Genomic DNA, 25,176 nt, shown 5'->3' on the forward strand with positions numbered 1-25,176 from the left:
GGACTGGGAGCGGGGGTGGGGTAGGGGAGTGATAGCTAAACGGTACGGAGTTTCTTTTTGAGGTCTTGAAACTTCTAAAATTCTAGAATTTACTGTGGTGATAGTAGCCCATATCTGCGAATCTACTAAAATTCACATTTCCCCAAAACTCAAAGTGGCAGAACTGCAGAAAGACTTTTTCTTGGACTAGTGAGAAATTGTTCAAGTGAAGGAAAAATATTAGACACCCTAACTTCCAGTTAACTTTGCTTCATCACGAGATGAGTCATGAAATACACAAAGATAAAAATCCCAGCAAAAGATAGTCAAGCGTGGTAGTGAAATTCCATCCCAGAGCGCTCGGTCTTCCCACACGAGTTTGAAGAATGAAAGCATAAGGGGATACATGCGTGGATGATGGCGTTAGATTCTGCCAAGGAGTCGTTAGAGTTTAACAGAGCAACTTCTGTCGCTTGTGGGAAGTGGCACATTTAGATGTGGGACAGGCTGTGGCCAGTAAGTCAGAACTAGTTTTGGAAACTCGAAAGTGGCCCAGCTTGTTTGACGGGCCCACAAGTGATGCTCCGTATCACAGCTGCATTTGTAGAACTTGTAGGGTATTATCTCAAAGTATTTTTAAGGATAAACAGAGCAGTAAAATGTTTCCAAAACTAATAGTGTAAAGAAACATAGGGAAAAGACCAGTGCAGCCGTATAGGACAGAACCAACGGTAGGGCAAGCTTTTTCAAGGCTGACCTTCATAGAAGCTAATTTATATTATTCAGCTCTCCTTTTGAAAGTTCAGTGTCTCCTTTAGAAGTTTTCAAATGTATTTAACCATTAAATATTTTGAAAATTATAACCTATAGCTAGCACTCCAACATGGGCTTACGGAGCACTCATGCAAATAGTAGAAAACATTACATGCTTTTCACAATTAGTTGGTGCTAAAAAAATGATTTATATGAAAAATATGATTTATATGGTTTATATGCTGATTTAGCCATTACTACAAAATTTGAAAATGGAGGAACTAAATCACTCTACTTGCCACTGAAAAGTACAACATATAACAAGAAAAAGTAATACTTATTTACATTTTTGTACAAAATATGATATATATCACAAGATATTTAAACTTGAGAACAGTGAGGTATTCTTTTAAAGGCATTCCCCACAACACTCACTTTATATTAGGAATGAAGTCCCATGATCCCTGTGTTAGGTATATTAATGTTAACAATAAAATATTAAGTTTCTTCTTGAACTTGTTTTCTTGCCTGGTGATGTGAAAATCCTGTTTTACAAAGGCCTGCCTGGCAAAAGAAAGTACACAAATTGGCAGCATTTGGAAACGCTTAGAATAGACTGCTCTGAAATTCATGAATTATTTGGTATTCTATAGTTGTTTCCCTCCGATTTTTAGAAATTGGGTTGGGATGGGCCATCCTCACTTTGAAGTATTCTGGCTTCTTATTTGCTTGATGCAGATACAGTTTGAAGACATAAATCTCTGCTTCTGGTGTCAAACTTCCTTCTTTCTGTCACAAGCTCACAGGAAATGAGCGGATGAAATAGACACATCGAATAGATAAGATATAATAAATAATAATATCACAAATACATGCCACTGGAAGGACAGACACTGCCCGTTCTGTCACCTCTACACCCCAGAAGAATTAGTAAATCCTCACCCAGCTTCCCTTTTCAGAGATTGTAGGAGGTAGTCCTGTCCTGGAATTTGACCCAGCCTCGAAAATAAAGAAAAAAACTTTCCATTTCAAAGCTTCTACCAGCTCTCGGAGTAGGTGGCTCTGTGATAGGTTTGCACAGTCTGAAAGCAGAAGGGGAAACAAAACACAGGCACTCGCTTTGGGTGACAGTGGAAGTTGGCAGGGCCAGCTGGACAGGTTTCGAGAACCTTTGGAAAATGTTCCTCTTCCTCAGTTTGAATTAGACTGGACCGTCCTTGATAATTAATGGGGACCTATGTTGATCCCAAGAGGGGCAGATCACGTCCTAAAGGTATAGGCTTTTGAACCCGCCTGCCTAGGTTCACAATTACCATTCACTAGCTGTGTGACTTGGAGCCTCAAATATGTCACCTGTATAATGTTGATAAAAATAGTCCTTACATGATGCAGTCGTTGTGAGGATTAAATTTCCATGTCTCACTGAGACTAAGACATCATCATCTGTAGGACAGACCATTATTTTATGTGTTACTAAAAGAGAAAAAACCAAACTACCCCTTAAACTCCATACGTCACTGATTTTGAGACATCCTGGTGGCAGAAATGTTAAAGTGTGAAATGTGCGCATTTCCTAATTGTTGAAGTCCACAGTTAATACTGATAAGGTGCTCACAGCAGTGCTTGGCCTATAGGAGGTGCTCAAAGTTTGCTATCGTGGGGTGGAATCTCCAGGAAGATAGTCATTCCCGTCCTGAAAATGGGGGCCTTATTTGGAAAGGAAGCCCACAGCCTTCAATAGGGCAGAGTGAGACTAGGAACCGGGACGTGTCCACAAAGGACCCTTTGTAATCTGTCTACTCACCCTCAATCCCAACCCTCCAATACTCCTACAGAACTCTGCGTGGTGGAGTCCGTGAGGACTAGAAGGGGAACGGGGCCTGCTCCACTTTCAGCTCTGAGCTCGGGCCCAGGCAGAAGAGTGGCAGCACACTGGGAAGGACCATTGTCCAAGAGCCCCACGTGGTGACAGGCTCAGCAGTGAGCAGTGGCCTATGTGGGAGAATGGCTGACCCACACCCAGAGAGGTGGCGGATCAATGGACATCCGACTGAAGAGCAAACGTGAGGGGGCAAAGCTTCTTCCTCGGACTTTAGGAAAAAAGTGATCCTGGGGGTGGCAGACGTGACTAATGCTTAGGACACATAGCTGATGAAATTAGAAGACATCTCACACAATCCATAGCAGCAGCCATTGAATCAGATCAATATCTTCTCTATTTTGTCACTTTTAAAAAATACCTTTCCACATTTCATTATTTCTGAAATCAGAATGTGTGATTATGATGGTGGTGAGACGATGACGACGACGATGATGATAATGATGGCTAACACTTACATACAGCTTAATGTGTGCCAGGTGTCATTCTAAGTGCTTAATCTATATTAACTCATTTATAACCCTAGGGATTAGATTATCCCCTCTTTGACAGTTGAGGAATCTGAGGCACAAAAAGGTGAAGTCAGTTCTCCAAGATGTCTCACGGGCACACCTACTAAGTGGTAGAGTCACGACCCTAACCTTGACACTCCTGCAATTTACCAAAACCATGGGATTTATGTTCTTTCCCCAGAGCTCTTTCTAAACCAGTGGTGCCTCTTAAGATACCCAATAGTATCTTAGAATCGAGGAAATCCAAGTGGTGGTTAAACGGTCCCTACAGTCCGATTCCAGTCCCACCTTCATGCACTGGGGACCTGTGAGGGACAGTGTAGGACAGTGCCAGAAGACACAGCCAGTGGCCTCTCCATGCATTTGAGCCCCCTGTGCCCTCTGATCCTCGGCTTCTTATAAAATGAGGACATTCATAACATTTTCTACCTCACAGAGCTGCTGTGATGATAGAAAGAGCTAATCCATGTGCAGCTCCTAGAACACAGCAAGTGCTCCTTAAATGGAGACCATTTTCATCTTTCATTTGACCTCCTGGTGTGCTCAGATGAGGGGCCTTCCCCTCAGTGTTCAATGAAGGGAGTGGCTCTTACTCAGTGAAGACTAGCATCTTTAACTAGTGCCACCCTTCAGTCAGTCCAGGCTCTATAGACTCTTCCAGTAGTTTAGAGGGCGCAGCAGTGGAAAGGGCTCCCTGCGAAGGCCACGAGGCACCCGGGGAACCGCCGCTACCCCATGCCAGGCACAACTGCGTTCCAGATGGGAATGTATGACATTTGCTTACTTAAACTCGAAAACAACTCCTCTAGATTTTTGTTTCACATCGTTCACGTTTTTCGAATGTTTCAAACCTGACTTAGGTCTGTGAGACGCCCCAAAGGGCTTTGTTAGGAAACACAAATACTCAGGTCAATGGAAAACAGACACTGGCATCTTGAAGCAATGGGCGACCATGCCAAGAAATACACTCGAAATTAGTGATCCACGTGCTGAAGTGACACCGAATAAAGGACCAGAGGGGATGTTGGGAGTGAGCCCATGGTAAGCAGACAAACCCCCTTCTCCCAAGCTTATTTCCTCCTGTTCTCTCCGTGGAATAGAAGACAAGGTTTTAATCCTCCCCAAGGTAAAAACCCTTTGTTATGGGTTACTATCATGGAATCAGTGAATTTTAAGAAGGGGTTGGAGAAAAAAAGTGTGGTCAAGAAGGGAGAGAAGAAGGTGCCGGACGACCCTAGTGGTAGGACATCTCTGTGGAGGAAGGGGAAATAGAATTCGAGGTTGCACTGTTGTTGCGTTTTCTTTTATAGGAGACATCTTTTTTTTTTTTTTTTTTTTTTTTTTGCGGTATGCGGGCCTCTCACTGCTGCGGCCTCTCCCGTTGCGGAGCACAGGCTCCGGACACGCAGGCTCAACGGCCATGGCTCACGGGCCCAGCCGCTCCGCGGCATGTGGGATCTTCCCGGACCGGGGCACGAACCCGTGTGCCCTGCATCGGCAGGCGGACTCTCAACCACTGCGCCACCAGGGAAGCCCCTATAGGAGACATCTTGAAATTGACCTGCGGATTATTGTAAATAAGTACAAGTTTGGCACCTAGCTCCCAGAGACTATCTCATCCCATTTTGCTACAAAGGTCAGTTAGGATGTGCCTCTCTGGTTTCTATTTTCACTTTGACCTACTCCTCTGGGAATGTACATGGATCTTTGGTTTGAAGATTTCAGATTCTCCCCCTCAGCAAGTGTCTCTAGGAGCAAGACCCAAACCACACCCAGCCATCATATCTTTGCCCCTAGTAGCAAACTCATGACCCTATCATTATAAGCACACTGCTTCAACCAGCTAACCAGGTACAACTAAGCCAACTAAGGCATCAACACAGCTAAGCCAGCTAAGGCATCAAGTCCTGCCTAAGAGCCCCAGGTAGGATTTCTTCCTCTATATAATAGCCAAACTCTGGGATCTCATCCCAGTATTCAGCAAAATTTTGCTTTGGCTCAGCTTTTCTGAAAATGAAATCAGTCATCTCTGAAAGGTAAAGTGTCTGCTACGGCCACCTCTGGGCATGGTGCCCACCCAACTCATAGTTTCCAGATAGTACTATGGTGCTCATTTGGCCTTCAGAAAGTTGACGGCCTTGATTCTCTGAGGAAGAGGCAGGTATGAAAAACACTTGGGGGAAATGTGTGGGTGGGTAACAAATAATTATAAGCCAGACATTTGGTGAACTATTGTTCTAGGTGTGTTGAATCCTTAGAGGCTAAGTCACCACCTCCAATCTTTTCTGGAAGTAGCTGGGGAGAAGATAAATAATACATGAAATGAGCGTCACAGGTAGAGTTTAACAAAAACACACAAGAGCAGCTAGAAACACTGAGAGCTGGTTAACACTCGTCACAGACAGTGGGAGAAACAAGAATAGCATAATGATTAAGAGATAGGCAGTGGAAGGGGGCTGCCTAGGTTTAGATCCTGCCTTGCTATCCATAGGTCAGTAAGTTAATTAACCTCCTTGGGCCTCAGTTTCCCAATCTGTAAAATGGGTATAGTAAGAGGAGAGCTACCTTAAGGAATTATTGGAAGATTAAATGTGTTATTATATAGAAAATGATTCCAACACAGCTAAGCATATGATAAGTGCTCTGTATCATTGTTTCTGAGTTCCAAATGTTTCTAGAATGTTCAACTGACTTTGGCTGCTATGCCAGTTTAGTGAGCAGCCATTACAAACAGAGCAATTCAAAGGCGGATGAGAGGAGAGCTGCTGTGAGTAAAACTTCCAAATTCAGGTCACCGATTACCGCCCGCAAAGTCTTATTCTTCTACACACCCACATTTTGGGGGCAGGGGAGAGTGGGGAGTGTTTCCACATGGAAATTAAAGATTGAAATTGCTTATTTCAGGAAAAGAAAAATTAAACAACATGGAGATACAACTGGGGCTGTCCCCCACCTACTTCCTAGGCAGCTTCATAGGAAGCTGGCATTGGCCCTTTGAGCAGTGCGGGGTCATCTGGGTCTGGTTCTGTCACACACCTACTCTTTTCTATTCCACCATGTAACAAAGAACCAAGTCACCATTCTTCGGTTGCCGATCACTTTGATGAGTGCAGCTCTTCATTTCCTAGTAACCGTTTCCTTCCTCATTACTAAGCCCTACCACCCGAAGGCCTCTGAGCTCTTCCACTCTGACTCAGAACGAGAAGCCCGCATGGCAAGCCCGACGCCATGAATCAGAGCTTTTCCAGTGTTTGTTGATAGGAAGGGAAGAATGCAGGTATGGCAACAGTGATCACAATGTCGACGGCTTTGGAAACCTCTCAAACCAATTTCTAGTTGCTCGTCATCTAAAGATTGTTCCTGAGGGGTAAAGCACCTTGATGTGAAGGCGGAAATGATGATGCAGAGACTACGAAGGGCTCCCTCTCTACCCCACCTCATCCTATGCCCCACTCACTCCCCTGGCCCATGTATGCTTCGTCCCTCTGGACAGGAGGAAAGGATTCAACACCAAATTCGCGTGAAGGTATTGGTGGTCCTAAGTGTGACTCCCTTAGGTAGGATTTACAAATTATCTTTGGCCTCACCACGTAGCTTGTGGGATCTTAGTTCCCCAACCAGGGATTGAACCCAGCCCCCAGCAGTGGAAGCGTGGAGTCCTAACCACTGGACCACCAGGGAATTTGCTGTATTTACAATTTGAAGGGAATCCCAGCTAGGCTAAGGAATCTCTAGTGGTGGACACCCAAACCTCTGTGACCTCTAGTTCCCAAACCCCAGAACGACATGAGCTTGTCTAGATGAGACCTTTCTCAATGATCCCGACTAAACCATTTCCCCCACCCTGGTCGTTCTCTAACCAGTGACCCCTTTTCATTTTCTTGATAAGTCTCATTACTATCTAAAATCGTCTTAATAATTTATCTATTTATTTGATTACCGTTTGCCTATCCTGTCAAGTATGGTTTGTTCGTTCCTGTATCCTTTAGGGCCCAAAACAGTGTCTGTCACATAATAGGTGCTCAGTAAATATTTGGAAAGTGAGTGAAAGAATAATGAACTGAAATGATTTTAAAACAAGTTCTCCTGAAAATAAATTGTTCACCTCCCCATAGCCTTTGATAATTCAGACTCCGTACATTTTTTTACGGGGCAAACAAGACTACCCTCTGTCCCACCTGTACATTAAATTGCATATGGCTGTGGCCATGATAAGGAACACCCGTTATATTGTCACCATCGTCACTCAAGGTACTTTTGGCGAGAGGTAAGCTGGAGTACCGGCCGCCAGAGGCCAGAATGCACTCCTGGATCTGTACACACCAGCTTGGGGCTGGAAGGTAACACTTCACTTCTAATGTAATTGAAAGGCTGAAGAGGAGTTTGAAAGATGAAGATAACAGGTCTCCACACGACAACCCCACAGAGCTGAAAGTTCAAAGGTTTCCACTTTGTTAGATGTACATCTTCTAATGATCCCCCGCTCTCTATGGCCTTTGCCTACAGTAACCCTCACAATAGCAATAAAGTGTGTAGGTGGCGAGTATTATTAGGCACGTGTGCAGGTGGAGAAAGTGAGGCACGACCAAGGCAGGGTGAGGTGAATCAACAAGCTGGCTTCTTGCATACTCCGTTCAAGTCACCGCTCATTGAGTGCCTGCCTTGTACAAGGCATGATTCTCCAGCCACGTTAACCAATAACCCATGTTATCGCTCCCTTTCAGACAGACCCGGGCTTGCTCGGCTCAGGACTGGAAGAGGCTTTTCTGACAACCTACGAGCTGAGCATACAGCCAGAAACGAGCAGAGCTGGGAAGACCAGAGCCCCTGAGATGACACACAGTGCTTAAGAGTGGTGGGTTTCCTGTGTAGAATGAAAGGAAGCTTCTGATTGGTTCATGAACACAAGGCTCACTCTGGAGCCAGGCACTGTGCTTCCCCCGCATTATCTCACTGGGTTCTCATAACCCTGAAGATATAAAGTATCTTTATCCCCCTTTTACAGATGAGGAAATTGAAGTTTACTGACTTGCCCAAGATCACAGAGCTAGTAAGTGGCAGAGCCACTTGAACATGAATCACCGTGTCTCCCTGATTCCGGAGTCATCCTTAAGGCATCTGTGTTTCCAGCTGAAGACATGCCAACCGGTTTGCTACAGCATTCGGGCACAGCACTGGGAATCTCTCATCCTACACAGACCAGATGCTCATTCAGCTGGAGCTCCACACCATCACTGTTGGCTTCAATGGCCGCAGGAACAGCACAAGCGCTCAAATGAGGAGCGAACGCATGAATCGTGTTGGTCTTGAATTTAATCTTTGAGAAGATGGAACCACGTATTTAGAGGCTTCTGCTGGAAAGTAACATTTTATGACGATTTCTAGCCAACAGCGGGTATAATTTGTAAGTTCCCACACATAAAGGGCTGGCCTTCAGCTATGTGATAAATGAGTCTCTCCAGGAAAGTTTTCCCCCAATGGTTCTGGAAAGTTGGGATCGCTTGCCTCCACTGTCTTCTTTTGTATGCAGTGACTAAGCAGGAGTAAGTTGCAGTGATCGTGAGCGAAGGCTCCGCGGTCAGGCTGCCTGGATTCTGTCCTTGGCTCTGATTCTTGTTAGTACTATAATCTTAGGCAAGTTACTTCATCTTTGGGTACCTCCATTTCCTCCTCTGTCTCATGGATTAACTGAGTTATTGTTTGTAAAGCACTTAGAACCTGGCATGTAGCAACACTCCATAAGTTATCATGCTGCTTCAAGTAAGGAATGATCCTGTGATGAAAAACTGGCCTGCCGACAGACCACCACATAAAAAAAGCAGAAGCACCAAGTTGAAGGTTAAGCCTACGAGTTAAAACATCCGTGCACCAAGTATTTCTCTTTCGCCTTTCCAGTGTTTGTTGTTGAATTCCAGAGTGTTAGTTAGATTGTGCCCCACCAGAAGCCATACTCTGTGACACCAAAACTCAGAATTGCCCACCTCCGTCTTCTAGCAACTCTGCATAAGTGACTCAGCACTCACTTTCTAATTCCCCCATAGAACTCTAAACCCGAGGCTGGCCTGAACCACAACAGTGGGTGACATTGGCAGTGTATTTTGGGTGGCTCCTCTCACTCCTTCCTTCAGCATCTCCCTCCTCCAATTCTCCCTGATACTCTGTGCCCTTGTAATGACCCTGCCTGGGCAGGGCTCCTTGCAAAGAGACACCCATCAGGCTATTGGTCTAGGGCTCCAGACCTTCCCCAAATGGGATTCTGGTTGAGCAAAGCCTACATCCCCAGTAGCTAGCTGGATTCAAATAGCCTAACCCTGCATTCACGAAACAAATGGGCTGCACCTAAAATTGCTTCCTAGGGACTTCCCTGGTGGTCCAGTGGGTAAAACTCCACGCTCCCAATGCAGGGGGCCAGGGTTCGATCCCTGGTTGGGGAAGTAGGTTCCACATGCATGCCGCAACTAAGGAGTCTGAAAGCTGCAACTAAGGATCCTGCAGGCCACAACTAAGACCCGGCACATCCTAAATAAATAAATATTTTTTAAAAATAGCTTCCTAATCTTTGTGAACTGCAGGACTGATCCAAGACAATTTTGTCATCACCAAGTTGTTTTTCTCCATCCCCCCCTCATGATGGACTCCTTCCTCTTGCCAGTCCACCCTTGATAGGTAAGACCTCTATTTTTTCAAGGTCAGCCATAGCAAACCACATCTTAGGAGCGTCTGAATAGGAGGTCTATAACATCTCTATTATGTTCTCAGTGGTGAAATATTGGATGCCGTTATATCTTTCTTTTAATTTCTGAGATAATCTGTTACCATTTTTTCCCTGAAAGTTAAGAGCTTTGGGGAATTTTATATTGGAAAGCTCCAAAAGATTGAAAAAAAAAAAGGCATGATTATCCTTTTCTGGATTCAGAAGAGCACATATTTTCAGTAAAATATAATATCAATTCATGCACGTGGAGAGTTTTCATGAAACATTCATCTATTCTTATGAAATGTTGGGTTTTGTGCAAATAGAACTATATGGTGCATGATTTCCTCCTTGAGATCTGAGTTCTCTTACTTAACAAACACTTTTCCCTTCACTCGGCAGCCCTACACTTGGATTTGTTTGCACTCTTCCGCTCCTCTACACTGCTCCCATCCCACTCCACTGTCAGTTGCTCATTCCTGTTTATTGTAGAAACAAAGAAAGACGGGACTTCCCTGGTGGTCCAGTGGGTAAGACACCGCGCTCCCAATGCAGGGGCTCCGGGGTTCGATCCCTGGTCGGGGAACTAGATCCTGCATGCATGCCGCAACTAAGGTCCGGAGCAGCCAGAATAAATAAATAACTATTTTTTAAAAAAAGAAATAACGACAACATGCTATGGGGTAAATTATGTCCCTCAAAATTCATATGTTGAAGTCCTAACCCCCAGTACTTATGACTGTATTTGGAGATGGGGGTCTTTAAAGAAGTAGTTAAGTTAAAAAAGGTCATGGGTGTGGCCCTGATCCAATATGACTGGTGTTCCCTATGAGAAGAGATTAGGAAACAGAGGCACACAGAGGGAAGACTATGTGGAGACACGAGAGAAGATGGTCATCTACAAGCCACGAGGATAATCCTCAGAAGAAACCAACCCTGCAGACACCTTGATTTTGTATGTCTAGCCTTCAGAACTGTTAGATAATAAATTTATGTTGTTTAATCACCCAGTCTGTGGTACTTTGTTACGGCAGTCTAGCAAACTACTACACTACATATACAGTCAATTAATATTATTCTTTTTGGATAGGTAAGGTGACCAAATATCCAAGTTTTTAATGACCTGTATATGCCAAGGGGCCAGGTATCCTGGGGCAAGTCCTCAAGAGGACAGATATATTCCAGGGCTCAGGGTCACTGATGTGAAATAGCTGGTTCAACCAATGGTGACTACAGAGCTCAGCACTTTGTCCTCACAGCCTGGGACTCTGGCCCCAGGAAAGTCTATGTTGTGATTCATTCAGTTTATGGGCAACAGTGAAGCTCAGGGGGGCACATCCATTTTGTGGATGCCCCTCCCTTCCCAGCACAGCCCACCTAGTCTGAGGCATGTAGTGAAAAGGGGTACCAGCCGCAACTGGAAACAATAGGCCTGATTGCCTTGGCCATTGACTCAGACTCAGGTGAAGAGCCCAGAATAAAGGAAAAGAACTCTCTCTAGGACCACAGCAGAGAGGCACTGCTGGACTGAGAAACCTGGCTTCTTAATCTTGTTCTCAAGGACCTTGAGCAAATTACCCAACCTCTCAGGGCCTCTTTTTCCTTATCTGTAAAAATGAATGGGTTGTACCCCCTTCCTGCTAAGGCAGGATTTCTCAAGGTGGGATCAGCATGAACCAGCTGCAGCCCAATCATCTGGGATACCTGTTCCCAATAGCATCCTGGGCCCTAACACAGACAAACCGAATCAGAATCTCCTGTGTTGGAATCTGCATTTTAACCCATTGCTCCAAGGTCTCTTTCAACCCAGTATCTCATGAGTCTATGACCTGTTACCTATTCCACCATCCCCATCATCCCTTTAGAAACAGGATGACTTTCTCCCTGGACCCTTTGCTGCTCTTAGCTTCTGGTTTGATCCTTAGTGCAGCTAGTATTGTGCTTTCTGGCTCTAAAAGCCATATTTCTCCTTCCAGCAAAGGATGGCCCAGAGCAAGGAGAAAAGCAAAAATAAAAGTTTGGTGGGAAATAATTTCGAAACTTCTAAGTTAACATAAACTTTTGATATTGTCTGGCTTTTAATTTTCCAGAACTTGTTTGTCCTTCATGAACACAAATAATCAGTAGGTAGCCTCACTAAAAATTTCCTTGAACTGGTTCCTTTGACTGAAAAAACAACGGAGAGAAGGGTAGGTTCGCTAATCATTTGACTTCTACCTCGCATAATTGTTTTGCATATCAGTATTTTGGCCTTTCCTGCTAAAGGTCTTTCCTTGGGTTTGCAAACAGGAGTTTGAGAAGAGTCCTGGTACTGACTGAGCTTTCTTGGTAATGTCACATAATTTCCAACCACAAAGTCAATTTTCATTTGAGTCAGAGCAATTAGAGGAAGACAATGGCTGTGGACAAAACGACTGAAATATTTTATCGAGGAAGCCAAATAGGTAATTCGAATGGGAAAAGGTCTTTTTTACAATAATGGGGTACAAGCTGACACCTTTTAGCAGCGAGAGGCCCAGAAGATGTTCTTAGAGAGAGGAGAAAATATGAGTATTCAAGACTCCCTCTCCATAGGTTATAGGGAATGGCATTGAAGGCTGCTTCCCTGGGTCCTTCTGTAACATCTGTTTTTCACAATGTCTCTATAATTCAAAGTTGAAACCTTGATTTCCAGTTGATTTAGCACTGCCCGTATTCCAGTGCCTGGGTTGGTGCCGCAGGGAAAGATGTTTATTTCAACTGGTCCAGCGTACTATTGATCAGAGTCCCAAGATCACAAATACACATGATCTTGGCTTCAGTATAGAAACATACTGTAGAGTTAGCTAGAAGAGTGCAGAACACTCATTTTTAGCCAAGCTGAGCTTTAACTAAAGGCGTGGTACGCTGTTTAGAGGACAGAATAGCTAAAGCCACCAAATGTTCAAGTGGCTCTTTTCACTTGAGAATACTGTCGCTGGAAGCTCTGTTATTTCCTGAATCCGGGCAGCCAGCGATGAAGAATTCTTTGGATGAAGGTCATGCTTTATTCATGAAATTTAGGATACTTTAGAGGGTCCATACTTTTTCCAAGAGGACCACAACGCAAATGATTTGGATTGATAATGCTTGTGGAAATCAACAAACACAAATTATAGATTGCAAGAACGTCTAAACGTTTACTGGTCTTGAAGTAAAAGGTAGGGCTGGAAGTTTTCAGCGACGTGACAAAATGCAGTAACCCTTATCAGAACTACAGAGTCTGGATGACACCTCCATCAGCTGAGCCACTTAGAGTCAGAGAGTTTCCACTTCTCACCTTAAGGTGTAATGTGATACCCTTCAAGAGGCTAGCATCTTCTCACTTGGTTACCACAGAGGAGGTAGGGTATAAACCCATCAGGTCACCTTCTCCATCAAACCCACCAACCAGATTAAAAGGTGTGGGAGAAGCGTCCACATATACAAGCCCCACATCAAGGCCGTCGAAACAGCTCTTTAGCTGGGAGTAGGTCATAGAGGTGCCAATACAGAAGATGGCAGATGTGGGTCACTGAAAATGACTCGTCCCTTGGCACTCACATGTATTCCATTGCCCGTGGAGGGGTACCTGTGTAGATGATCCTGAACCTGACGCTACTCAGGCCTTGAAGCTCCAACTTAAGGGTCTTTGAAGAAATAACTATCTCCACCAGAAAGCATTCTATTATGTTGCCTTTCAAAACGGTGGTTATTAAAATGTGGGGTAACATAGAAAAATGCTTATTAGGAAAGGGTAAGTAAAGATAAACACATGAGGTGATGGAGGTGTTAATTAACTAGCTGGGGGAATCTTTTCACAAGGTATACGTATATCAAATCATCACGACATATACTCTAAGTATCTCACAACATTGTCAACGATACCTCAACAAAGCTTAAAAAACAAAGGTAAGTTTAAAAAAACAGGATACAAACATGTGTGTTCTATAATTACAAGGAACATTTTCATGTGAAGAAAAGACGAAGGAACTATGACAACAATGGCTATGCTAGAAAGGTAGGTTTGTGATTCATTTTATTCCTTTTCTCTTTCTTTTCTTTGGCAATATCATTAAAGGGTGTGTTTTCGGCATTTTATTTAAGAGAAGGGTTTCTGTCCCGTTATTGTAAAGTTAAGTTCCCAGGCTGGCAGCATGAGTTGATTTTTTCTCTTGCCTAACTAACTCAGTCTTCCAGAAACGGAGAATCTCAGCGAGGTGAGCAATGCTTCATCCTAAAAAGGTTGCCTAGGAGAGGGGCTGCGCTGGGCTCTTGGCTGGCGATGAGTAGGCTCAGAGAAACTCTGAATCACCCCAGAATGAGACGATCAGCCTCAGTCCCGTCAGTTTCTCTAAATTGAGGTCACGGCACAGCCCATTCTTCCGTGTGTCTGCCAGTGCAGTCTCAGCTGAGTCAAAGGAGGAGGATAAGGTACAGACGGAGGGCCCTGATTTCAGCTCCAAGGGCATGGGCCTGAGGTAGGGAAAAGGGACGTGGAGGCTGCTGGGTGCGAGCTGGTGCCTCCATTTCTCGGGAAGGAATATGACCTTCGTGGCTAAGATTTGCCGCTTAGAGCTTTCCCCGGTCCCCACAGATCATCCAGTGAATCACTAGGTTGACCAAAATATTTTGTGAGGGCTCCTTACTACATTGACAAAAAAAAAAAAAATCTCGAAAATACATTTGAATCAATCCGGCAATTGTTTATTGCGAAAAATGAGGGGTGGAGGAACAGGGCACCCAAGAAGCTTAATACCTGGTGCTTGCTGAGGACAAAAGAAACAGTTAAGTGCCGGTGCCTGGTGCTACAGAATTAAGTGTCACATGAATGGAAGAGAACTCCAAGGCTACCACGACAACCTCCAAATTTCTCTGCCACCCCCTGGGCACTGGAGCTGATTTCATTTGATTATTAGGCTTTGGTATTTGATAGTTATGGAATTTGCCTCTGAGAGCCAGGGCCCTCTACATACGATTTACAGAATCAGTTCCTCATAGGGACAAATTGGGAAACAGCTTAAGTAGAAAGATGCTCACGCCCACACAGTGCTCAGGGGAAAAAGGGGTCATAAACTTACATATTCAGTTGGAGTCCAGTGATGCATTATGTATGCATATTTATTTCTTTATTGAGAGAGAGCGCATGCAAGCTGGGGAGCCTAGAAGGAAACACTCCAAAATGTTATCAGTGGTTATCTTTGGGTTGTGGGTGCTTCTTGTTTCCTCCTTTATATTTTTCTGCATTTTAAAGTTTCCCACAATGAGCACTTATCACTTTTCTCATCAGAAAACCAGAGCTCCATCAGGCATCGGTGAGTGAAGCATTCTAAAATGTAGAGGTGTCTGTGAAAAATAATAAAATGGGTTTAAGAACAATTTTAAAGAAATCCCTGGCTAACTGAAAATGAATTCTTAACAGCAATTAAGCCTCTTGAAGTAAACTTTTTTCCACTGAGATCCAGGGCGGCAGCCGCACCCTCCCATAAAGCTGCCCTAGTATCTGAGCATCTTGACAGAGGGCCCAGGGCCTGAGCAAACAGGAGCAGAGGGCCTACTGTGTGCCCAGCAGTGCATGGGGAGGGCTGGGGCTGCCGTTTCTGCTCTCCATTGTCAGTGAACCCAACGCCCACTACTTAGAGGAGGAATTTGCATTTTATCTGACTACATCCCTTTCAGCATCCTCTACTGTAGTGAGAGCCATCGTAGCACAGAGGTTAAAAGCACAAACCCAGGAATCAGACAGATTTGGATTTTCATCTGCTTTGGGCTGCTTACTAGCTTGGCCAATTAACTGGACCCTTCCCGGCTTGGATTCTTTTCACAAGTGGCTGCTGGGAGCTTCTAGTGAGGTAAAGCACATCAACTCCTCAGCATGGACTGGGCATGTAGTAAGTAGTCAGCCCATGTTCGTCCCATCCTATTTCCTTCCCACTCTCACCCCAGGTTCTGAAGTATTGCGGTATCTTGTCAAGGATCAAAGAGGAAAGAATCTCAAAAACATAGCAATACAAGGCACCGGGTGAAGAAAGAGAATGGCAATGTGGGATGCAGTGAAAATATTTGATACTGTTTCCTAGCCATCAACAAGAAGCACAGATTTTCTCTGTGTAAGGAAGGGCCATGTTGTGTGGTAGATGATTCAGTTGCCATAGGAGTTTAGAGAAAAGAGAGCTTCCTGGAGGAGCTAATGCTGGGGCTGGCTCTTGGAGGGAGGGGTATGAAGGAGGTGTGAAAGGAGAGGGGGATATGGCAGGTAAGGTGAATGAAAGTGAAGGCACAATGGGGCAAGAGGGACGCTGGGCTGTCGGCCTAAATAAACAGCTTACTTACAGCAGCAGTTGGTGGGTAGGATATAGGAACAGCAGAGACCCTCGGGGAACATTCTGTGGTCCAAACTTCTCATTTTACATCAAGAAAAACTGAGACCCAGAAAGGGAAGGCCACGCGGCGACACAACTGGTCAGGAGCACAGCCAGGACAAGAAGTTTGGACTGGGACAGCCTTGGAGGCAGGGCTCCCGCCTTAGTCAAAATTGAGTAGGGGGGAATAGAGGGAAAATGGGGCATGACTGCTAAAGGGAATGTTCTAGAATTTGAGAGTGGTGATGGTTGCACAATTTGTGAATATACCAGAAAGCACTGAACTACACACTTTAAATGCACCCAATTATATGCTATGGGAATTATATCCGAATCAAGGTGTTATAAAAAATACTGAAACCCCAGGGCCCATCCTGGGTCGTGGCCCAGGACAGGGCTTCAGCGGCTGGGAGAGGAATGGGGCAGGTGAACGGCAGGACAGCAGAGTGCGGTACCGTTCAGACCATTTCGCCGCTGCGAAACCACTCACACCAAGCAGAAAAGCCTGGGTGCCTCCTAGGTGAGGTATTGAATTCATTCTCTGAAGTTCTCAGGTCTGGCCTTAGATGCCATTTCTCCCCCTCCTTCCCTTGTTCAGGATGCCCTTGATCTCTTCATAAACACTCGAGATCAGAGGGTGCCCTGATCTTAGGGGCACCAGGTGTCAGGTTCCGGGTGCTGGCAGGGAGCTAGCTGGGGCTGTGGAGACCCTGGGGTTTGGGAACTACTTGGGCCAACAGAAGCCCCAGGCAGCTCTCCCATGGCCTCTGGCAACACAACAAACCCCAAAGAGGGGTTCAGCCTTGATGTTCACCTGGGTTATACAGTTTTGCAGCTCTCCACAACTTTTTGTGAAGTTATAAGGGCTCCCTCTTGACCATAGTGGTAAAGTTTTTGGTGAATCAAATCATATCCCCACAACTATTTTTCCTTAGTTCTCTTTCATTTTTCATTCACTCACTCATCCCCCCAAACAGAAATGGCCCTTGCCCTTGTGGACTTTAGGATCTAGTGGAAAAAAGATCAATCAAATCATCACGGTGGTAGGCAGAATTCTAAGGTGGCCCCCCAAGGTTCCCATGCCCTGGTATACACGCCTTCTGTAAATCCCCTTCCCTTGCACGTCGGCAGGATCTGTGACTACGATGGGACATCACTCCTGTGATTAGGTTACACTATACTGCAGAGGTGAAGGGATTTTGCAAATGTAATTAAAGTCCCAAATCAGTTGGCTTTGAGTTATTCAAAAGAGAGTTTATCCTGGTGGACCTGGCAATGCATCACCAAAAGAAATTGTAAGATGACAAGTCGGACAAATGCTCCAGGAGGGGAACGCATGGTGTTATGAGGGTCTGCAATGGGGATCTTTGAAACAACAATCTAATATTCAGCACATTATGTTCTGTTTTCCAGGTGCTGTTCTTGGTGCCCTGTTTAGGGCTCACAATAGCCCTAGGAGCAGGGACCATTGTCGGCCCATTTCACAGGTGATGAGATGACGGCACAGAGAGTTTAGTAACTTGTCCAATGTTGTGTGCTTAGAGAATGATGGAGTTGGGATTTGAAGCCAGGAAGTGCGGCTCTTGTTCTGAGGGTCCAACCAAGCTGCTTAGCCCAGAAAAACATTCCTTGGGTGGGCAGGTGGGCAGTGCTTGAGGGGAAACAAGAAGTTTGAGCTTAATCTTTCTTGCATCTTTTCCCCTCTTTGGTTTCTATGGTACTGCCCAATCCTGATTCTCTATTCTTTGACCCTGCCTTACTTCTTTCTTGTACCTAATTGTGAGATTCCTCCAAGTTATGGTTACTTGCTCTCTGCCCTCTCTTTTTTTAAGTTGTCTTTCTTTCTGAAAGTGCATTCACTCTAATGAATGATCTTTTAGGTACTGTGAGTCATTCAGTTAATTTTTAGTAATGAATCAAAGCTGATTTCAGAATCAAATGATGTACGGTCGGCCCTCTGTATCCTCATCTGTGGAATCCGCAGGGTTCCACACCTGCGGATTCAACTAACCACTGACCGAATATTGACCCTCTCTATCCGCAGACGCAGAACCACAGAGGGGGATCACTGTAAAGGACTTGAGCATCTGTGGGTTTTGGTATCCGAGGGGCGTTCTGGAACAAATACCCTGTGGATACTGAGGAGTGACTTTATATGTCAATTTATGTAAAGGTAGTAAAATTAACTTGGAGTGAAGTGACTACTACACCAGTTTGCAATTCTAGCTACTCAGTAGCATCACGTGGGGAAGCTGCCCAGGTGATTCTAATGTGCAAACAGGGCTGGGAACCAATGGTTAATACAACCAGTGAAGCCAATCAGTACAATCTTCCTAAAGACCTTCTTAAAAGAGGGTCTAGGAGTTAGCATAGAGGGGTAGTCAGGAAGTGTTACTTTGTTTACAAGACCATGCATGAACAAACAAGCTAGAGTGGCAGTAAAAACATTCTACATCCACTGGTGCAAATGAAGAAACCAGGAAAACTGAAAATTGACAGCATATCACTTACCTCAGTGTGCTACACCCAGTGTTAATGAGTGTTACACAGGTGAGAAAAAAGGCAGTAAGAGATGGAGGGGGAGCTTAGTGTAGTGTGATAGCACTTTATATATATATATATATATATATATATATATATATAAAACTGAATCGTCAGACACTGAGAAGTATATATTATCATCACTATTTAAAATATTAGGGAACTGAAGCACATAGAGTGTGTGACATGCCCGAAGTTAGAGATAGTAAGGCTGAAATAGAAATTAACTTATGAATGAAGACTGTCACTGTTCTTTCTCTTCTAAAAGCATTATCAGGGGGACTTCCCTGGAGGTCCAGTGGTTAGGACTCCATGCTCCCAATGCAGGGGGCACGGGTTCAGTCCCTGGTTGGGGAACTAAGATCTGGCATGCTGCATGGTGAGGCATAAAAATAAATAAATAAACAAATAAAATAAAAGCATTATCAGAAATTGATGTTGAATTGTTTTGCTTCTTCACCATTTATCACAATAGTGTTCTGTTACTAAAGGGAATTCGAATAATAGATTTTCTAATATTAAGCTATTTTTGCATCTTGAATGAGTCCCTCTTGGTGAAGGTATGAGTATATTAACATACTGCTAGATTCCATTTACTAGTATTTTACTTAGCATAGTTTCAGAAAATATTCAGTGTGAAACTGATAGGCAGTTCAATTTTCCATGTTCTTTGTGAGGTTTTTAAAATTTTATTTTAACACAACGCTGTTAATCAACTATGCTCCAATATAAAATAAAATTTTTTTAATTAATTAAAAATTTTTAATTTTATTGTGCTAAGAACACCTAGCATGAGATTTACCCTCTTAACAATTTTTTAAGTGTACACAATTTTTAAAGCGTACCTATTGTGAGTCTAGGTACAATATTGTACAGCAGATCTCTAGAGCTTATTCATCTTGCTTAACTGACACTTTTGCCCATTGATTAGTAACTCCCCATTTCCCCCACCCCAACCCCTGGCAAACACCATTCCACTCTTTGATTCTATGATTTTAACTATTTTAGATACCTTATATAAGTGGAGTCATGCAGTATTTGTCTGTCTTTCTGTGACTGACGTACTTCCACTTAGCATAATTTCCTCAAGGTTCATCCATGTTGTCCCATACTGCAGAAGTTCCTTCTTTTTTAAGGCTGCATAGTATTCCGTTATATGTCTATACCACATTTTCTTTATCCAGTTGTCTGTCGATGGACATTTAAGTTGCCTCCACACCTTGGCTATTGCTGCAATGAACATAGGAGTGCTAATGTCTCCCTGAGATCCTTATTTCAGTTCTTTTGGTTATGTACCCAGAAGTGGAATTGCTGGATCATATGGTAGTTCTATTTTTAGTTTTTTGAGGACGTTTCATACTGTTTTCCATAATGGCTGCACCATTTTGTATTCCCATCAACATGTGCAAGGGTTCCATTTTCTCCACATCCTCATCAACACTTGTTGCCTTTTATTTTTTCTGAGAATAGCAATTGTGACAGGTGTGAAGTGATGGCTCACTGTGGTTTTGATTTGCATTTCCCTGATGATTAGTGACATCGAGCATTTTTTATGTATCTGTTGGCTTTTGTATGTCCTCTTTGGAGAAATGTCTATTTAAGTCTTTAGCTCTTTTTAAGATTGAGTTGTTACTTTTTATTTTCTTTTTTGGTAATAATTCCTTATATATTTTGGCGACTAACCCCTTATCAGATATATGGTTTGAAAATATTTTATGCCTTTTCACTCTTTTGCATGTTTTCTTTACTGTACAGAAGCTTTTTAGTTTGACATAGTCCCACTTGTCTATTTTTGTATTTGTTGCCTGTGCTTTTGGTGTCATATCCATGAAATCATTACCAAGACCAATGTTGTGAAGATTTTCCCCTATGTGTTCTTCTAGGAGTTTTATAGTTTCAGGTCTTCTGTTTAAGATCTGAATTCATCTTGAGTTGATTTTTGTGTATGGTGTAAGATAAGGGTCCAATTTCATTCCTTTGCTTGTGGCTATCCAGTTTTCCCAACATCATTTACTGAAAAGACTATCCTTTCACTGTTGTGTATTCTTGGCACCCTTGTCAAAGATAGTAGACAGTGTATATGTGGATTTATGTCTGGGCTCTCTGGTCAGTTCCATTTATCTATATGTCTGTTTTTAGGCCAGTGCCATACTGTTTTGATTATTGTAGCTCTGTAATATATTTTGAAATCAGGAAGTATGAGGCCTCCAGCTTTGTTCTTCTTTCTCAAGATTATTTTGTCTATTCAAAGTCCTTTGCAGTTCCTTCTGATATTTAGGGGGTTTTTTTCTACTTCTGTAAATAAATTCATCAGGATTTTGATAAGGTTGCATTAGATCTGTTGATCACTTTGGGTACACGGACATTTTAATATTAAGTCTTTCAATCCATGAACATGCAATGTCTTTCCATTTGTTTGTGTCTTGTTTAATTTTTTATTAATGTTTTCTAGTTTCAATAGACAAGTCTTTTACCTCCTTAGTTAAGGGTATTTTACTCTTTTCAGTGCTATTATAAATGTGATTGTTTTCCTAATTTCCTTTTCCAATAGTTTCTTGTTAGTGTTTAGAAATACAACTGATTTTTCTGTGTTATGGGTTGTGAAAGTTTACTGAATTTGTATATTAGTTCTAACAGTTATTTTTTTTAAACATCTTTATTGGAGGATAATTGCTTTACAATGGTGTGTTAGTTTCTGCTTTATAACAAAGTGAATCATCAGCTATACATATACATATATTCCCATATCTCTTCCCTCTTACATCTCCCTCCCCCCCACCCTCCCTATCCCACCCCTCTAGGTGGTCACAAAGCACTGAGCTGGGGCTTCCCTGGTGGCACAATGGTTGAGAGTCTGCCTGCCGATGCAGGGGACACGGGTTCGTGCCCCAGTCCGGGAGGATACCACATGCCGTGGAGCGGCTGGGCCCGTGAGCCATGGCCTCTGGGCCTGCGTGTCCGGAGCCTGTGCTCCGCAACGGGAGAGGCCACAGCAGTGAGAGGCCCGCATACCGCAAAAAAAGAAAAAAAAAGAAAAAAAGAAAAGCACTGAGCTGATCTGCCTGTGCTATGTGGCTGCTTCCCACTAGCTATCTATTTTACATTCAGTAGTGTATATATGTCCATGCCACTCTCTCACTTCGTCCCAGCTTACCCTTCCCCCTCCCTGTGTCCTCAAGTCCATTTTCTACATCTGCATCTTTATTCCTATGCTGCCCCTAGGTTCTACATAACCTTTTTTTTTTTTTTTAGATTCCCTATATATGTGTTAGCATACGGTATTTGTTTTTCTCCTTCTGACTTACTTCACTCTGTATGACAGACTCTAGGTCTATCCACCTCACTACAAATAAGTCAATTTCATTTCTTTTTTATGGCTGAGTAATATTCCATTGTATATATGTGCCACATCTTCTTTATCCATTCATCTGTCAATGGACACTTAGGTTGCTTCCACGTCCTGGCTATTGTAAATAGAGCTGCAATGTACATTGTGGTACATGACTCTTTGAATTATGGTTTTCTCAGGGTATATGCCCAGTAGTGGGATTGCTGGGTTGTATGGTAGTTCTATTTTTAGTTTTTTAAGGAACCTCCATACTATTCTCCATAGTGGCTGTATCAATTTACATTCCCACCAACAGTGCAAGAGGGTTCCCTTTTCTCCACACCCTCTCCAGCATTTATTGTTTGTAGAGTTTTTGATGATGGCCATTCTGACTGGTGTGAGGTGATATCTCATTGTAGTTTTTTTTTTTTTTTTTTTTGTGGTACACGGGCCTCTCACTGCTGTGGCGTCTCCCATTGCGGAGCATAGGCTCCGGACACACAGGCCCAGCGGCCATGGCTCACGGGCCCAGCCACTCCGCAGCATGTGGGATCTTCCTGGACCGGGGTATGAGCCTGTGTCCCTTGCATCGGCAGGCAGACTCTCAGCCACTGTGCCACCAAGGAAGCCTCTCATTGTAGTTTTGATTTGCATTTCTCTAATGATTAGAGATGTTGAGCATCCTTTCACGTCTTTGTTGGCAATCTGTATATCTTCTTTGGAGAAATGTCTATTTAGGTCTTCTGCCCATGTTTGGATTGGGTTGCTTCTAACAGTTTTTTTTTTTTTTTTTTTTTTTGCGGAATGTGGACCTCTCACTGTTGTGGCCTCTCCCGTTGCGGAGCCCAGGCTCTGGACGCGCAAGCCCAGTGGCCATGGCTCACGGGCCCAGCCTCTCCGCGGCATGTGGAATCTTCCCAGACTGGGGCACGAACCCGCGTGCCCTGCATCGGCAGGCGGACTCTCAACCACTGCGCCACCAGGGAAGCCCCTAACAGTTATTTTTAATGGAATTTTTAGGGTTTTCTATATATGAGATTATGTCATCTGCAAACAGGGATAATTTTACTTCTTCTTTTCTGATTTGGATGCTTTTTATTTGTTTTCCTTTATTTGTTTTCCTAATCTGGCTACTTCCAGTTCTATGTTGAATAGAAGTGGCAATAGTGGGTTCCCTTGTTTTGTTCCTGATCTTAGAGGAAATGCAGCTTTCCACCATTGAGTATGGTGTTAGCTTTGGGCTCATCTTATATGGCCTTTATTATGGTGAGGTACTTTTCTTCTATTCCTAGTTTGTTGAGAGTTTTTAATCATGAACAGGTGTTGAATGTTGTCAAATATTTTTTTCTGCATCTATTGAGATGATCATGTGATTTTTTTCCTTTCTTCTGTTAATGTGGACCATCACTGATTGATTTGTGTTTGTTCAACCAGTTTTGCATCCTGGGTATAAAGCTCACTTGGTCATGGTGTTTGATCCTTTTAATGTGCTGTTGGGTTTGGTTTGCTAATTTTTTTGTTCTTTTTTTAAATTTTTATTTTAACAATGTTGTGTTAGTTTCAGGTGTACAGCAGAGTGATTCAGTTATATATACACATATATCTCTTCTTTTTCAAATTCTTTTCCCATTTAGGTTACAGAACATTGAGCAGAGTTCCCTGTTTTATATGGTAGGTCCATTTTGGTTATCTATTTTAAATATAGCACTGTGTACATGTCAACCCCAAACTCCTAATCTATCCCTCCCTCCCCCATCCTTCCCCCTACTAATATTTTTTTTGAGGATTTTTGCATCTATGTTCATTAGGGACATTGGCCTGTAGTTTCCTTTTCTTGTGGTGTCTTTGGCTTTAGTATCAGGTATCATTATCCTGGCCTCATAAAATGAGTTTGGAAGTATTTCTTTATCTTCAATTTTTTGAAAGAGTTTGAGAATGAATGGTATTTACCAGTGAAGCCATCTGGTTCTGGGCTTTTCTTTTTGGGGAGATTTATCACATCTTCTTTACCCATTCATCGATCAACAGACCCTTAAGTTGTTTTCATATCTTGGCTATTGTAAATAATGTTGCAATGAACATGAGGGTGCATATATCTTTTGGAATTATTGTTTTTGTTTTCTATCGATAAATACCCAGAAGTGGAATTGCTGGATCATATGATAGTTCTATTTTTAACTTTCTGAGGAAGCTCCATACTGTTTTCCATGGTGGCTGCACCATTTACATTCTAACCAACAATGCACAAGGGTCCCCTTTTCTCTACATCCTCACCAACACTTATTATTTCTTGTTTTTTGATAACAGCCATTCTAACAATTGTGAGATGATGGCTTATCGGGGTTTTGATTTACATTTCCCTGATGGTTAGTGATGTTGACCATCTTTCATGTGCTTGTTGGACATCTTTGGAAAAATATCTATTCAGATCCTCTGCCCATTTTTTAATCAGATTGTTCCTTTTTTTTCTTTACTGAGAGGTTTTTGATTATCAATTCAATCTCCTTACTCATATTGGTCTGTTCAGATTTTCTGTTTCTTAATGATTCAGTCTTAGTAGGTTGTATGCGTCTAAGAATGTATCCATTTTTCTAGGTTATCCAGTTTGTTGGTGTATAATTCTTCATACTAGTCTCTTATGATCCTTTTTATTTCTGTAGCATCAGTTGTAATGTCCTTTCTTTCTTTTCTGACTTTATTTATTTGAGTCTTACCTTTTTTTCCCTTAGTCTACTAAGAGTCAGTCAATTTTGTTTCTTGTTTCAAAAAACCAACTTAGTTTTGTTGATTTTTTTCTATTTATTTTAAATTTCGTTTATATCATCACTAACCTTTGTTATTTCCTTCATTCTGCTAACTTTGGGCTTAGTTTTTCTTCTTTTTCTAATTCCTTGAAGTGTGAAATTAGGCTTCTCCTTTGTCAGAACTCAATATTAATATTATGCTGGCTTTGGTTTAAAAATGGAGATCTTATTTTTCACTGTTCTAGAACATTTTTTTTTAAAAGTAACAAGATTACCTGTTCCAGGCTTCCCTGGTGGCAAAGTGGTTAAGAATCTGCCTGCTAATGCAGGAGACACGGGTTTGAGCCCTGGTCTGGGAAGATCCCACATGCCATGGAGCAGATAAGC

At 43.0% G+C, this 25,176-nt stretch overlaps 1 protein-coding gene across 1 annotated transcript in view; it reads left to right on the forward strand.

The window, feature by feature from the left end:
* VGLL1 (vestigial like family member 1) overlaps positions 1-8,446 on the forward strand; it is an 83,305-nt gene extending 74,859 nt beyond the window's left edge. The window contains exons 4-5 of the mRNA XM_065900272.1: positions 7,239-7,390; positions 8,260-8,446. Coding sequence (XP_065756344.1) covers positions 7,239-7,390; positions 8,260-8,446 — 339 coding nt within the window. The remainder of the gene's footprint in view (positions 1-7,238; positions 7,391-8,259) is intronic.
* The last annotated feature ends 16,730 nt before the right edge of the window (positions 8,447-25,176 follow it).

This window comes from Phocoena phocoena, chromosome X (assembly GCF_963924675.1).
Source record: "Phocoena phocoena chromosome X, mPhoPho1.1, whole genome shotgun sequence".
NCBI lineage: Eukaryota > Metazoa > Chordata > Mammalia > Artiodactyla > Phocoenidae > Phocoena > Phocoena phocoena.